Source organism: Gossypium arboreum, chromosome 10, assembly GCF_025698485.1.
Source record: "Gossypium arboreum isolate Shixiya-1 chromosome 10, ASM2569848v2, whole genome shotgun sequence".
NCBI lineage: Eukaryota > Viridiplantae > Streptophyta > Magnoliopsida > Malvales > Malvaceae > Gossypium > Gossypium arboreum.
Genome location: NC_069079.1, coordinates 130,493,049 through 130,508,414, shown reverse-complemented (window position 1 = coordinate 130,508,414; position 15,366 = coordinate 130,493,049). Strand labels below are relative to the sequence as shown.

Below are 15,366 nucleotides of genomic sequence, written 5' to 3'. Positions count from 1 at the left end.
AGTTCGAATCAATTTGAATTTCACAATTCAAATAATAGATTGGTGTAAATATCCTTTTGGTCCATGTTAGCTTTGAAAACAAGCAAATTGGTTTCTCTCAAACAAAAATTACAAAAAAAAGGATCAATATAATTTTCAAAATTCAAAATTATATTTTTAAAAAATATAAAATAAAAATTTAAAAAATTCTAAAATAATAATTTTGGGACCTAATTAATGATTCAAATTCATCATACTCAAGTATTTTTATTATTATTTTGTTTTGAAATTTTTTAAATATATTTAGTTTCAAATTTATGTGCTCTAACATGTAATTAGTTATATTATAACAATATTTTTATTTGATATGTTTATTTTTTAATTTCACTCGATTCGACTCTATTTGAAAAAAAAATCAAATTGAGTTAGGATGATAAATAGGACCCGTGAACTCGATTAACTCGAAATTTTTTCACTCGATTCAATCGAATGCTCACCCTTAATAATGTACTTTAGTGCAATCGAATCTAGGTGCGAAGCTAGAAATTCTTTTTAGGGGGGCCGAAATGAAATTTTAATTTTTAATAGTATATATCTTTATAATTTTTAAAGGATTACATTAAATTTTCATAATTTTAGGGGGGCCGAAGTGCAATTTTACCTTTACTAATTTAAAATTTTAAAATTTTCTAAATGACCAAAACAATAATTTTCTATTTTAGGGGGGTCGGGGCCCTACCAACCCTTCTGGATTCACCTATGATCGAATCTATATCCGCTTGCACTGATAATAATAATAATGTTAATCGAATTAAAACTCAATCAACAATAATTAAAGAGTTTAATGAAGTATAATCGAGTAAACCCTATAAAATTGAACTGAAATTCTAAAAATAAAATTAGATTAAACTCGAATCAACCATTATTTTTCCTAAATTTAATATGGACTCTAATTGATTCAATTGAAAGTGGAATTTTACCAAACAAAATATAAAATTTCCTGATTATATATGTTTTCTGAATTTCTTTAATTTAACATATGTCACACGTAAATTTTAATAAGTAATGATTTATTTGTTGACAAATAATGAAGGGTTGTTGTAATTATATATGTTTGTTCACCAAACTAGTCCCTTAATTCAACTTATCATATAATTAAACCTATATTTTTGAGCTATATACTACGTACGTATAAATGATCAATGAACCAAGTCACTTTTTTAGAAGAATATTCTAATAATGCATGCCAACTTTTGTCCAACAATTGACTCACTAATTAATTTACACCCAAAGAGAAAGAAAAACCAAAATTTTAGGTACAAAATTAACACATTTTATAGTTGTTTAAGTTCGGTGGGATTCAAAATAAAGTTTGTTTGTATTTACAAATGATTAATTTAAGTTTGTTTTTTTATATTCGTTTTATTGTTTATGTTTGGACTTGTAGCTGCCCATTCCAACAATTTCGTCTCTAAAATTTGAAACTGTGTTATTTTCTTGAGATTTATGTGATTTGCCGCTGCACCTAAGGTGGTATTTAAATTTAATATTTAATAATTTATTTTGTTGGGTATTAAATTTTTTAATGTAAATGCTTATTATTTTTAATATTTAAACTATTATTGAAGGTATTGATTGAGTTGGTGTCCGGAGTCAACTGGATACCAATTCAGTAGGAAAATGATTAAAAGCCCCTTACGTTATAAAGTAACCGATATTAATATGAAGGTGTTTTTGTTTCTATTTTGTGATTACTCAAATAGTCTTCTTGTAATTGTTTGATACTTGTGGGTACTCAAACATGTATTTATAACTTATCACACTTAAAAATATATATTATTATGATGAATTTTGAACCTAAAACACTAATTTTAAAATTTAACCATTTTAATCAAGGTCACGTTTTGTAAATATAAACTCTTTATATATATATATATATTTATGTAAGTTTTTTCACCCACGTGTAATCTAGTTTATATTATAGTGTTATATAATAGTATAGATCTACTTTTTATTTTATATAAATTACATTATATATATAAAAATACATAATTAGAAAATCGAGTCAAGAAGTTGAACATTGAATGATGGAATCTAACCCCAAGTAATATTTTAAACAGGCCTAAATTTTCTTGTTGAACTTATTTTTTGAGCTTAGTAATTTTTTCTACCTTTTCTGAATATCAAATTTAATTTTAGATTTAAACAAATAATCTAACTCATGAATAGATTTAATTTTCATCATTGTTTTCAAAATTGGAACGATCAAAATACCAGTCTAAAATAAGGTGTTGAATTGGTTTACTCGTGAACCGGTTGAACCAACAGTCAAACCAACTGAATTAATTTTTTTTATTTTTAATAATTTATTAAATTGAACATGTCGAGAATTGGTGATCTAATCGATTTAACAATTAATCCAGTTCTGAAAGACTTGATTATTGTATACACATTTGATTAATTATAACTTATAATTATAATTATATGAAATTTTAATTCCAAAATTATTATTTATTTAACCGATAATTACTATGTTACATATATTAGATCACAAACATCAAGACCGTTATGACAACCACCAATCTCATAATCCTGGACCCATCTTTACTTAAAACCCAACCCATCCAACGGTCTAAAACATAACACGTAATAACATAAAAATACATCTACACCGTTCGATTTTAAACGGTTACATATTGCATGAACTCGTGATCCGACTCAATCCCGGCCATCGTTTCTGGCGCCAAAACCACCTCTAAATCAACGCTACCGTTCCCTTCCCGCCCTGGAAAGGCGGAGATCTTCCCATCAAATTTATTAGCTCCGCCACTCCTAACTGCCAACGGCCGACCCCACCCAAAATCATTGTCGTACATCGGAAACCTCGGTGAACTCCCCATCGTCATCGACGCACCGTCGAAATTCCCCAACGGAAAACACCGTGGATCCTTTTCCCAATTACGAATAAAACGACGAATTGTCTCGTCGTCGTGAGCTTTCACGCTTTCGTTCAATTGCTCGGCGCACCACCGTATGTCACGTGACGTGACGTCACCGGCTGATGCGTATGTCGGAATGCTTTGAATTGCGTTTCCGAAATATAAAGGATCCATTTTTGGGTTCAACCTGTGACGGCAATTCACCGCCATCCTAAACGTCGTCGTTTTGGTAGCCGGAATTTTCCTTGCTCGTGTGACTGCTCGCCATAGAAGAGCTGAGAGTGACTGAAACGATGAAATCTCGGGCGTAGTTGAAACGGCGGCGCATTTGAAAAAATTTTCGAATATTCCCGGTAAATACTTGTCGTTACTTTGTTTCCCCATAATTTCAAAGGCGTTGAAGTTGAAATCGCCGGCGGTGAGTTGAAACGCATCGTTTTTGTTGTTAACTTTGGCTTTAAGTTCCATTATAGCTTCTCTGCTAAAACTGAAAATTCTCTCACGTAATGGCTCGCTTTCGTTAAAAGTAACTTTGGGTCCTCCTTCCGGTACTCGTAAAACCGCCGACGAAATCAAAACCGATTCCCGTGAAAAATCCGGCCGCCGGGAAATTTTTTCAACACTCTGATTATTGTTGTTACTAACTTTCCGGCAAATTTCAGCAAATGTATTGAAAAAGTTCCAAAACGACGTACCGTCAGTCACCGCATGGTTAACTGAACACCCAATAAAAACCCCATCAGCTAACTCAGTGAATTGGACCGCCATGATCGGTTTATAATGTCCTTGATAACTCACCGTTTTATCAAAGGTGAAAAACTCTTTAACCAACTCCGGTACATGAACTGGACCGATGACGTCACGGATGAACTTGGTGTCACATTTGGCATGGTGGAATTCAACGCCGGCGTCGTTACAAGAAATGTAAATGTAACCATTTGTGTCTGTGTAAAAACGGCCGGCGAGAGGAGGGAAAAACGACAGCGTCTTGGACAAGGATTGTTTGAGAAGGGAAATCAGTGAATTAATGGGGATTGAAGGGCGAGTAAAGAGGCAACCTTTTTGAATGTAATGGCAAGATAGCATAGGAAGATCTGAAACTGAAAGCTTGAGATCTTCAAGGTTTGATTTTTGGTCTGGGAAAATCATGGTTTTTGAGATAAGAATCAACGGAGAAGAAGGCATTTTTTTGTCTTTAAAATTCTGGGTTATCTTTTTTCAGTTCACTGGGTTATGGATTTGAAGATTGTGAATGGAGAGCAACTATTTATAGAGATTTGGGTGCATGAATATGGTAGATTTGGGTTTGGTTTTTTTTTTTTAATTGATTGATTGAAAAATCAGATGGATTATTTTATTCTATAATTTGACAGGGGAAAAAGAATGGATATTTTTTTGTAGGGTAAGTTGGCAAGTGAGTTGAGGTTTAAGTCAATCCTCTTGTCTCCATCTTTTTTTTAAGAAATATTTTTTCCATTTAATCAAAAGATTTTATCTCAAATAATTGCAATAATTTCAAATCACTTGTGATTTTGTGAATATGGGATTTTGGTTATATGAGATTTCTTTTTAAAATTAAGTTTTAGATGTAGCTGCAAATCCAAAAAAATTGAATAAATTAGCATAATACAATCGTATTGAAAACTGAAATATATTTCAATTTAAATTAGAATAAATTTTATAGAATTTAGTATAATAGGAATTAAACTTTTAATAAATCTAGAAAAGAATTCACGCATTATATTTAAGGTAATCTGCACCTAACATTATAACATTATTAGTAAGTTTACGTTTTAATCACTCAATTTCAAAAAATTATAAAATGATTACTCAATTATTTGAAACTTTTTATGTAAGTTATTAGGCTGTTAAGTGTTTTTTTTTAAATTTGGCGCTAGTGAGCTTTAAGTAACTATTTGGTAATCGGTACAATGGATTAGTACCTATTGTCAAGTAGAAAAACATATATTAGATCCAAGTCGATCTGATGGTTAGTGTTGGTAATTGGAGAAAAAAATTGTTTGGATTTTGGTTTATAGAATTGTGACATTCAAAACTTTTTTATGAAAAAAATTGAATTGTAGAAGAGAAAGGGAATGAGAGCTTTCGATTGGTATAGACGATTGAACAGAAAAGACTATATATCAACCATTTTAACAACCCAATGACATAAATGAAAACTTTCGAATAGTTTAATAACCATTTTATAATTTTTAAAATTTAATAACCAAAACATAAATTTAATAATAGTTTAATGAGATTTTATTAATTATTTTGTTTTCAAAACCTTAATCATACTAAGATTTCATTTGCATAAGTTAGATTGAATTATGAATTGTGCCAATATTTGAAATTAAGAAAAAAAACATATATAGTAAGACGTCATTTCCCAATATAAAAAACATAGAATTTGTTTTTAAAATAATCATATTACAATATATATTTAGGAACCACATAAATAAATATATATTTTAAATAATTTTATTATAAGTTCGAATATATCGGCTCATAATACCTAAAATTACCTATAACCCCTTCTCAACTCATAAAAAAGAGAATAATATGTTTCAATGCATTCAATCTTACATGCTCCTACATTGGTAACAATGCCCATGCCCATCGAGTTAAAACTTAACCGACATTTATGTATATATATTTTAAGAAAGAGTCTTTTTTAAAGTTTATAGTATTGGTAAAATTAAAGTAAAAAATATAAATATAAATCCCGAAACAGTAGAGTTAAACTACTTCAACACAATCATGCATAAAGATGTCCGAACAAGTAAAATCAAATTATTACAGTACAAATAAATTAAAAATTGGAAAAATTCAGGCAAAACCAGCTAAATCAAACAACAATCCACACATAGGGAGACTTTAAAACCTACACGTATAATTACACATGATGAGTTTCGAACACAAGGATTTATACATTAAATTTTCCCTTTACTTATATAAAACCTAAGCAATTAGTCCTTTTAATTTATAGGATTCGGTCCTTAAACTTTATGAAATTTGAAAAATTAATATACTAAAGTAATACTATTAAATCCTACTCTTAAATTACTGACTTAGGAAATATATATATACACAAGAAATTAACAAAAGTCAACAGTTTAATAAATTATACACAACAAATTAGTAAAATTAAGCACTTAAAATTCATATGTTTTTCACCAATATTTTGGTACAATATGATAACCAAATTTGGTAAATTTAAAGTAAAAAATATAATTTTTGAATAATTTTATTATAGGTTCTGATTATATCTGTTTTTTTTAACACAATAACTTGGACTATCTATAGCCCTTCCCCAATCCATAAATAAGAGGATAATACGCTTCAACGTGCTTAAACTCAAATCTTTTTGAATTGATAACAATACTTATATCAATCGAATTAAGAATCAATCAACTCGAGTTAAAAAATATTATTATCTCTACAAAATTTTTTTAAATATTATATCCACAAGTTCAGATAGATTCCATATTCCATGGCAAATCAATTTCTTTTCATGCGAAACAGTAAATAAAAAATAAAGAAAAAATTAAGAATCCCACTAAATTAAAGTTGAAAAAATTGGACTGGCTGTCATCCCCTAATACCAAGCAAAGTCGGCTAAGAATCTCAACTGTTTTAGCTAATCTTGAACTGTCTCATCAGATTTAGTTTGGTCCTTAATTATTTATTATCTATTGTTTTATAGTACCCTTAATATTTATATTACTAGTGTCTTTTTCTCTAATCATTTAATTTACTATTCAATTTAGTCCACTATTCTATAAAAATGGTCGGTCCATTTAACCCCTTTTTTTTATTTCTCGCGTGTGGGATTTCATTTATAGTTTATTATTGAGTGCTTTTAAAGGTAATTTACTCATTAGCTAATTAAATTATTAAAAATTGGAAGGACATTTTGACATATGCCACGTGTGTGACAGTTCAAGACCAACCCATGAAGGATTTTCACTTGCTTTGATTCACTGGTTCTGTCATATTAAAATATTTTATATCACTATGTTCTAGAGGGTGGGGGATTATTAATGGAGTGAGAGAGTTGAGCAGTGAACCTTGGCATCATCAAAATTACCAGCAGATGACAGTTCAATAACAGCCATATACATATTTCAAACATGTTTCTAAGTGCATTAAATTTGGCTAACATTCAAATTTTTGGAATGTGTTGAGCTCCTTCCAACATAATGGTATAAGACCCACTTTATTTTTATTTAATATTTGATCATGTATTTAAAAGAAATATCAAGTTGCCATGGTCAAAGGGCAATGTTGGGGGACAAAGGAGGTAGGAGGAGGAAATGGCGATTTAGAGCTGTGGGAGGAAGAATGAGAAGCTTTAGGATGGTGGGGTTCAATGAAGAAGAAAGGTAGTAAGAGAGTGTTAGATCTTGACACGTGTTTGGCATAGGTCTCATTATGATTCATCGCTTAGGTAGTACAATAACGTTCTAGATAAGCAATAATGAGATTGAAATAACTTAGATAAGATTCTACGTGTGAGCTATGTAGAGGAGGGTTCACACTTATCCTTAGTAAGGTAGATCGAACGAGCTCTACGTGTCGCAAATATGCACGTCTACGAAGCTTGATCTTGATTAGAGTTATCTATGGGCAAAGGCGAATCTAGGGAATTGGCAGGGGTCCCGACCTCCCCTAAAATGGAAAATTATTATTTAAGCCCTTAAATTTTTTTAAAATTTTTAATTAGTAAAAGTAAAATTTTACTTTGGCCCCTCTAAAGTTATAAAAATTCGATTTAATCATTTAAAAATTATAAAGATATAAACTATAAAAAATTAAAATTTTATTTAACCTACCCTAAAAAATTGTTCTAACTTCACCCTGTCTATGGGTTAAGTGACCCATTTGACCTGACTCGACCCGACCCAATTTGACTCATCCCAATGAAAATGTAAATAAAATGGTTTTTAAAATATTTGGAATGAATAGCTCAACACATGTGTATTTAAATTGAAGAAAACAGTGATGGGCCAAATTAAATTAATGAGAAATGAGTTTGCCCCCATGAGAAGATGACAAGCAAGAGAGACAGTGAACCCTTTTACAAAATGAAAACAAAAACAAATAAGCCCCCTTTGTTCATGGTACCTGTACTTTGATGTTGATAGCTTAATTTATTAATTAATTTAATTTGTTATCACGACTACTAACAGAAGTCAAAGTATCAACTTCTTTTCATGTTAGTTCACAATAATTATTGGGTTTACACTGTAAGCTTTCGTTCATGTACCTAACATATAAATTTTATTTTATCTTTTTTGCATGGATTCCCTTTTTACGTTCTTTGAACTAGGGACTGGTCGGCCCTACTCCTTGTGTTGGTTCAGGGTACCAACCTTTTGAGGAGCTTTAAGAAATGAGTGAGGATTTCGACCTTTTAACTAACAGGCATTTCAATGTAATTTGATTTAAAAACTATGTTTATACATTTTCTTTTTATAATACATTCAACAGGTTGCAATTTGGGGATAGAAGAAATAGTTATGAAAAGTGAGATTTGAATATTAAATTCATTGGATGATAATGATATGTTGAAAGTAATGGAATAGACAACGGGCATGCACTAGTTTTGGCTCTCAAATTGTCTATTCTCAAAATGGTAAATATGTTTTTCAGTCTGTACTTTTGAAATTTATGAAAGACAAGTTAGCTAAAATTACAATTTGCCACTCTAAAAGTTTATGTTTCATCTCTGGCCCCTCAAAGGTAACTTTTTGACTTTACCCTTGGTTGAAAGTTGATAGAAATTTGTTGACAAAGGCTTCGTGAATGTATCATGGCTTGCGCATATAACTGTTACCAAAGGGCACAAAACAAGTCGAGGTGATCGTTTGAGTAAATTGAGGTTACTGAACCCATTAGTATTGGCTCAATTCTTGGAACATTGTGAAAAATCCATCTACTTGAAGCCTAGTGGCCCAGTAAAACACTCTAACAAATTCTAGTTACCAAGGTAATTTTGTAATCCTAAGGATAAAATTATTGAGAGTTTAAATTCCTTAGGACTTTATCTTGTAGATAGACTTGAATCTTAACCATTGATGTAATTTGATTTGTACTGTTGGATGTAGGGGAACTCAACAAAAATAGAAGACTTCCCCACCTCATCTGTAGTCACTCAATCTTCTAATCGTTCTTTACTCAGTAATAACTTGAGAGCATTTACTCAAGCTTTGCTGTCTTTCTTATCATCTTGCTTACTTTGCTTATTTACTTTCTAATATCAGTGCCTTAGATAATTCTCTTTGAGATTCTAATATTTTGAGATTCAAGCTGTGACTTAGGCAAATTTAAAGCAAATTCACTCCCTAAGGCCACGTGGTGTGTTAGGCTAAAGTTCTGGCCTGTGATAAATGTATCTACAACTTGGTCCGCAACTGAGCCATAGTTGACTTGAACCAACCCTTCCATCACTTTTTTACAAAAAAAACCAAGGTCAAGTTCAAGATGCTTTAATCTGGAATGCTAAATAGGGTTGGTTGATTGAGGTACTGCACTAGTGTTATTACACCAAATCAAAAGCACATGAGAGAGATTGATACATGGCATGTGTAAGCTTTTGTACTTAACTTCAATTGATAATCAAGAAACCCCCTATTACTTGAAGCTTCAAGCAATTAGGTTACCTAAAAAAGAGAGGCAATGACCAATAGTAATCATGCGATTATCTATAATACTTCCTTAATTTGAATTAGAATAAACTATGAGATTTGGTTTAGTAGACAATATAGAGATTAATGCATGGTGCAATGTTTTTTGAAGTAAGAAAAATGTGTATTTTACATATTTCCAAAAGCTTGTCTAATGGCTCATACAAAAATTAGCTGACTCTATTGATATTGTAATTGATGTTTAGTTGAGTTGTGTATATTTGGCATTAAGATGTAGAACACCATTTGTAGCTAATAGTAGTGGGGCTATGATCATGGGTGTTGAAGTATAATTTGCGTCAAACATGTTTATCTTTTGAAGTAAGTCAAGTATATGCTTTTTTTTTTGCTAAGAATTAATCTTCTTTGGGTAAGCTAAATGTCTATGCCTAAGAAATAATTGAGATGTCCTAGGTCTCTCAAGGATAATTTCTAATTAATGGCAAAAATAATTAATATCCTCAAGGTTAGCATTAATGATCATAGTGACATCAATGTAAGCCATTTGAAAGATCTTAATGTTATTAACATCTTCTGAACCAAGCTTAGAGGCCTAGTTTAGGCCATATAAAGATTTGTAGAGGTGAAACAATAGTGGTCATCCATTAACTTCTATCTACTTAATCCTTAGAGACTGGTTTATGTGTACCTCCTCAACTAGGTTACCATTTAAGAATGCGTCATTAATGTCAATTTTCTAGAGAATGTAATTGTGTGATAGTTCTAGGGTGGGAAATGTTCATACTATCACTGGTTTGACATTAAGGTTACATATTTCTTGGTAATCAAAACTAAGATGTTGTGAATAACTTTTTGCAACAAAGAATAGGCATTATGTCTTGATATTGAATAGTCAAAATTTTTCTTAAGCCTAAAAATCCATTTGTATCAAACAAGAGTACAATCTGGGGTAAGGGTACAAATTCATGTGCTAGTTTTGTATTGGATTTCTCCACTCCCCTAATTTTATAGCATCATGAATTTAAGTTGGTTCAAAGTTTGTCATCTAATATTAGAAGGTTATTAGTTTAAAGCTCTCAATCTTGACTTGAGTGACCATTAGGTGTATGGAGTAGCAAGGTTAAGGCTAAGGTTGTATAGTGGTGATGCTTGTGGAAAAGGTGACTAATGATAGGGTGAGTATATCTTTGAGAACTTATTGATGTTAGTTGAAGACCCGTAAATGATTGTTGAATATTGATTCATAAAACCTTTGGAAAAGATGTTGATCACGACTCGATTGAAGTAGAAACAAAAATAAACTAGTAGAATTACAAAAAGAATTGAAGACTAAACTTGAATTGAAGTAGAAAATTGTTTGAACAACGAAACTACAAATAAAACCCTAAATATAAGAATAAAGAAAATTACTAATCCCCAAAAGCCCCCTAATTAAGTCCTCAGTGCCATTGTTTATAGTAGTGTTGTTAGATGACAGAATTAGGTCAAATACAAATGGCTAAATGTGTTAATTAAGGTTGTGCAAATGAAAAACACCCTCAGTTGATAATTGAGCCTAGTCGAACCGGTGTCGCAACACCTTATAACTAGTGTCGCGACATTGGACTTTGAATGTAACACCTCTTGCTTCAAAGTTAGTTGTCACAAAATCAAAGTGTTAGAGCTCCCTTTGAGGTTTGAAGTTTGTTGTCGCGACATCCTCCTTGAATGTTGAGGCATCCGGGGCAGTCCACTGACTAATTAACCTAAAATGTTGTCTTGCACACTCAACCAACACATTAGTCCTTCCTTAGGCCTAGATTGGCCTAATAGGTTATAAAACATACTAAAAAGCTTATTTTTTGAATTCAAATGTAAAACTTACTAAGTTCATAAACTAAATAAAAAGATAACAAATTGCTCAATTACAAGCTCATTAAGTGTTGAAAAGAGCTTAATTTGTCACAAGGAATTGTGGCAGGTCAAACTTGATGCATCATTTGTTATGTAACACCCGAATTTCTAATAACTCAGAAATTAGAAATAAGTAGGGGACTAAATTGAAAGAGATTGCAAGTTAGCGGCTTCTATTAGAAGGAACGAGAAAGTTAGAAACCAAATTGGACATGGTTGAGAACCAATTCTGGTTCAGTTAGAATGGAACCCACCGGTTCTTTATTGGGAGACATAATAATAGCGCAGGAAGGGCTATAAATAGCTAGGAAATGACTTTCTAAGGATGATTTTCTTTTCTACTTTGTTTTATTTTCTCTTCTTCACCTTCTTCGATAGCTTGAAGAAGGAATAGCCATGGAAGGTTTTGTATGGAATAGACTTCATAAGGATCAAGATGGATGAGTAGAGAAACCAGAAAGCTGGTAAGGTTTTTAGCCTTTCTATGTACATAAAAGTTAAAGGAATAAAGTTATGGACTTCAAAACCATTTTATAGGTTCTGCATGCTTACTAATGTAATATCCCAAAAATTTTTACGGTAAGATATTATCCTTGATATAGTAAAATAAGGAAAAAAAAGTGACAAAAAGGGAAATTTTGAGTTATGTCAACATTTGGGAGTATATTATGATATATTAATTAAAAAAGGACTAAATCGTAAAAGTGAGAAAAGTTTTGTTGCACAAGAGTAAATACTCAAAATTTGAGGGATTAAAGTGTAAATATAAAAAATTTGAATGACTAATAGTGTAAATATTTTAAGGGTGGAATGATCTAGAAACTAAGAAAAATGGATGAATTAGGACCAAATTGAATAGGTGAACAATTATGAGAGACTAAATTAAGATTTTACTAAATTTAAATGATGACTCAAGGATGGAATTTTAAAAGATCATAAAGGACAAAATGGTCAAGACGGAGAGAGAAATCTAAAAGGTAATGATGATGTTGAAGATATTTTAGATTAAATAAATAAATAAATATTAGTTTATTAATATTTTAATTTGATTTTTAAATGATATTTTATTGTTTTATTATTTTATTATTTTTTATTTAGTATATATAAGGAAAGAAAGATGAAGAGCCATCATCTTTTTCCCATGCACCCAACGTATGAAGAGAAAAGAAAGAAAGAAACTTTCTTTTCTTTACAATTTGGTCTTTTCACCAAAAATCCACCATTTTCACTTAGAAATCAAAAGAATTTCTATAGCTATCAAGAGAGAAAGATGACAAGGAGACTATAGGGAGCTAGAATATCAAGTTAGATTCAAGAAATAGAAGCTGGAGGAGAGAGAAAATCAAGTTAGAAATTGACATCAATAGAACAAGGTATGAATACCAATATTTCAATATATTTTTAAGTGTAATATTATTGAAAAAGCATGGAAATGATGTGAATGTAGAGTTATCTAATATAAAGTTTTATGTTCTTGATATGTTAGTGAAGGAAAATAAGAGAAAATGATGGAAAATATTGTAGAGAAAGGAAATAAGAGTGTTACAAACTTGGTAATCAACATTTTGTACTAAAACAATTTTGGACAGCAGTAGTGGTTTAAATTTTAAAAATCACCAAAAATTTTGGAAATTGAATTAGAGGCTGAATAAAATATGAAATTAAATTTTATTGAGTCTAGTTTTTTTATAGAAGAAAAGGTGTAGCAATGGAATCGTAAATTGTGAGATATAATAAATTTAGTGAGATAATGTCAAAATGATTTCGGGTTCCCCTGTTCTTATTTTGGAAAAATCATTAAAAATTTTATAAAAATAATTAGGGGCTTAAATTTATTTCAAATCCTTAATGAGTCTATTTTTAATAGAAATAGGCAGGAACATCATCCGAATCCCGTGCTAAGAGATAATTAATTTTTAGTAAAGAAAGGTTGAAGCTGTCAAACAGCAGAACATGGATAAATTTGAAGATTTTACTATACTTATTGGATAAATTATAAATTCTGAAATTTTTATGGTAGAAAGATATTTGAGTGTAGTTTCTAAAACAACAAACAGTCTTGATTTAGAATTCTGTAGCTCAAGTTATAAATAATTTAGTGACAATAACTCAAGTAGACAGTTTGATATGAGTACATAAGCATATAGTAGAATTATGTACATATCAAGGATGTGGAATGGAGAGGAGGAGGAGGAAAATATATGTGAATATTCAGATAACATGGGTTTACATTAAAAATGGCTAATTTGCATTTTGTAGGCTCAGGAATTAAATTGAGTAAAAGTAAAACTTTAGGGGCAATTTTGTAAAAATGTCAAAAATGACCAAATTTGAAATGAATTGTTTTATTATTTAAATTAATAAATTGAATGAAATTATCAATTTAGATAAATATCGGGTGGAAAATAAAGAAAAATAAAAAATTTCTAAAATGCCCCTGAATTTTGGTTTTTCTGTAATTTAGCCAGGTAAGTTCATATGGTTGAACTTTCATGATTATTTTCTAAATTAGGACTTATATAATGTATTATTTCATATGTTTTCTATTGAATTATGAATATTGTTAAATTATGGAAATCAGATCAAAAGTTCAAATTGAGCAGAACGCTGAATTGAGTATGACCATTTAGTGATCAGTGATGAATTGACAGATAATGGGCCATGGCAATATATGTGTAAGACCATAGCTAGGCTATGGCATCTTGATGATAACACCATATCTGGGATATGGCACCACGAGTGTAAGACTATGGCTGGGCCATGACAATACACGTGTAAGACCATAGTTGGACTATGGCATCATACCATAAATGAGTAAGACCATAGCTGAAAGATGTTATGGCATCACGATTCAGACGAGTAAGACCATAGCTAAAAGATGCTATGGCATCGCGATTCAAATGTGTAAGACCATAGTTGAAAGATACTATGGCAATATGACAAGAAATGAATAAGACCATGGTTGAAAGATACCATGGCAACATGACAGGAAATGAATAAGACCATGGTTAAAAGATACCAAAGCAACGTGACAAGAAATGAATAAGACCATGGTTGAAAGATACCATCACCGTGGTAATATGACAGAAAATGAGTAAAAGACCATAGTTGAAAGACACTATGGCATCATGTCGAAGATAAATAAGACCATGGATGGGAGACGCTATGATATCTGTTGAACAATTGATATTTAAGTAATATGTATGAGATGATAAAATGATATATGAATTGGTTGTACAAAATGGTTGTGTGAAATGTTTACAGGAATTGGTCATATGGAAATATATGTACAAAATAATTGTATGAAATAATTATGAAGATAGATAAACGAAATAAGTATAGGTACATGGAATATAATTTATGTTAAGTTTGATATGAACTATTACCGAAATAAATATACATAAAATATATAGAAATGATGGTACATCAAATATTGATATAATGAAATGAATGATATATACTTATGAAGAAACTGTAAGTATTTAATTGAAATTTTTGTTAAATGATATGTAAATCCTAGTAATGCCCAAAACCCTGTTTCGGCGATGGATACAGGTTAGGGGTGTTACAACGAAAGTTTAAGTTTTTAAGATGAAATGCAAGTTTAAATAGTAGATTTTTTGTTGTAATGCTTAGTTGCTAGGATAATGAAAGCTCCGGCGTTCGAGAAAGCTAAGCTATGGAAACGATAAAGTTTCAGGTGAGTCCCAGACTCCAAACATATTGAAATGATCTCTACCGTCTAAGTATGCCATGGTTACATAAAATAAATATTTATAGATGTATGTCAATAAGCATAAAACGATCATAGTATGACATACATTATACAGCTATGAAACATGATGATATGTGAAATGAGAATCGTGGAAAGGTATTTATTGCGACGGTGGTATTGACTAGTCCTT

The 15,366-nt window shown here is 30.7% G+C and overlaps 1 protein-coding gene across 1 annotated transcript; it reads right to left on the bottom strand.

The window, feature by feature from the left end:
* Positions 1-2,469: 2,469 nt before the first annotated feature.
* LOC108487550 (uncharacterized acetyltransferase At3g50280-like) lies at positions 2,470-4,178 on the bottom strand. Its single transcript, XM_017791923.2, has one exon. It carries the CDS (start codon positions 4,101-4,103, stop codon positions 2,661-2,663), a length of 1,443 nt encoding a protein of 480 aa, XP_017647412.1. The 5' UTR covers positions 4,104-4,178; the 3' UTR covers positions 2,470-2,660.
* Between the last annotated feature and the right edge of the window lie 11,188 nt (positions 4,179-15,366).

Bases quoted from the DNA above. Each gene is read 5' to 3' on its own strand.
- LOC108487550 (XM_017791923.2), bottom strand. From the start codon at position 4,103: ATGCCTTCTTCTCCGTTGATTCTTATCTCAAAAACCATGATTTTCCCA.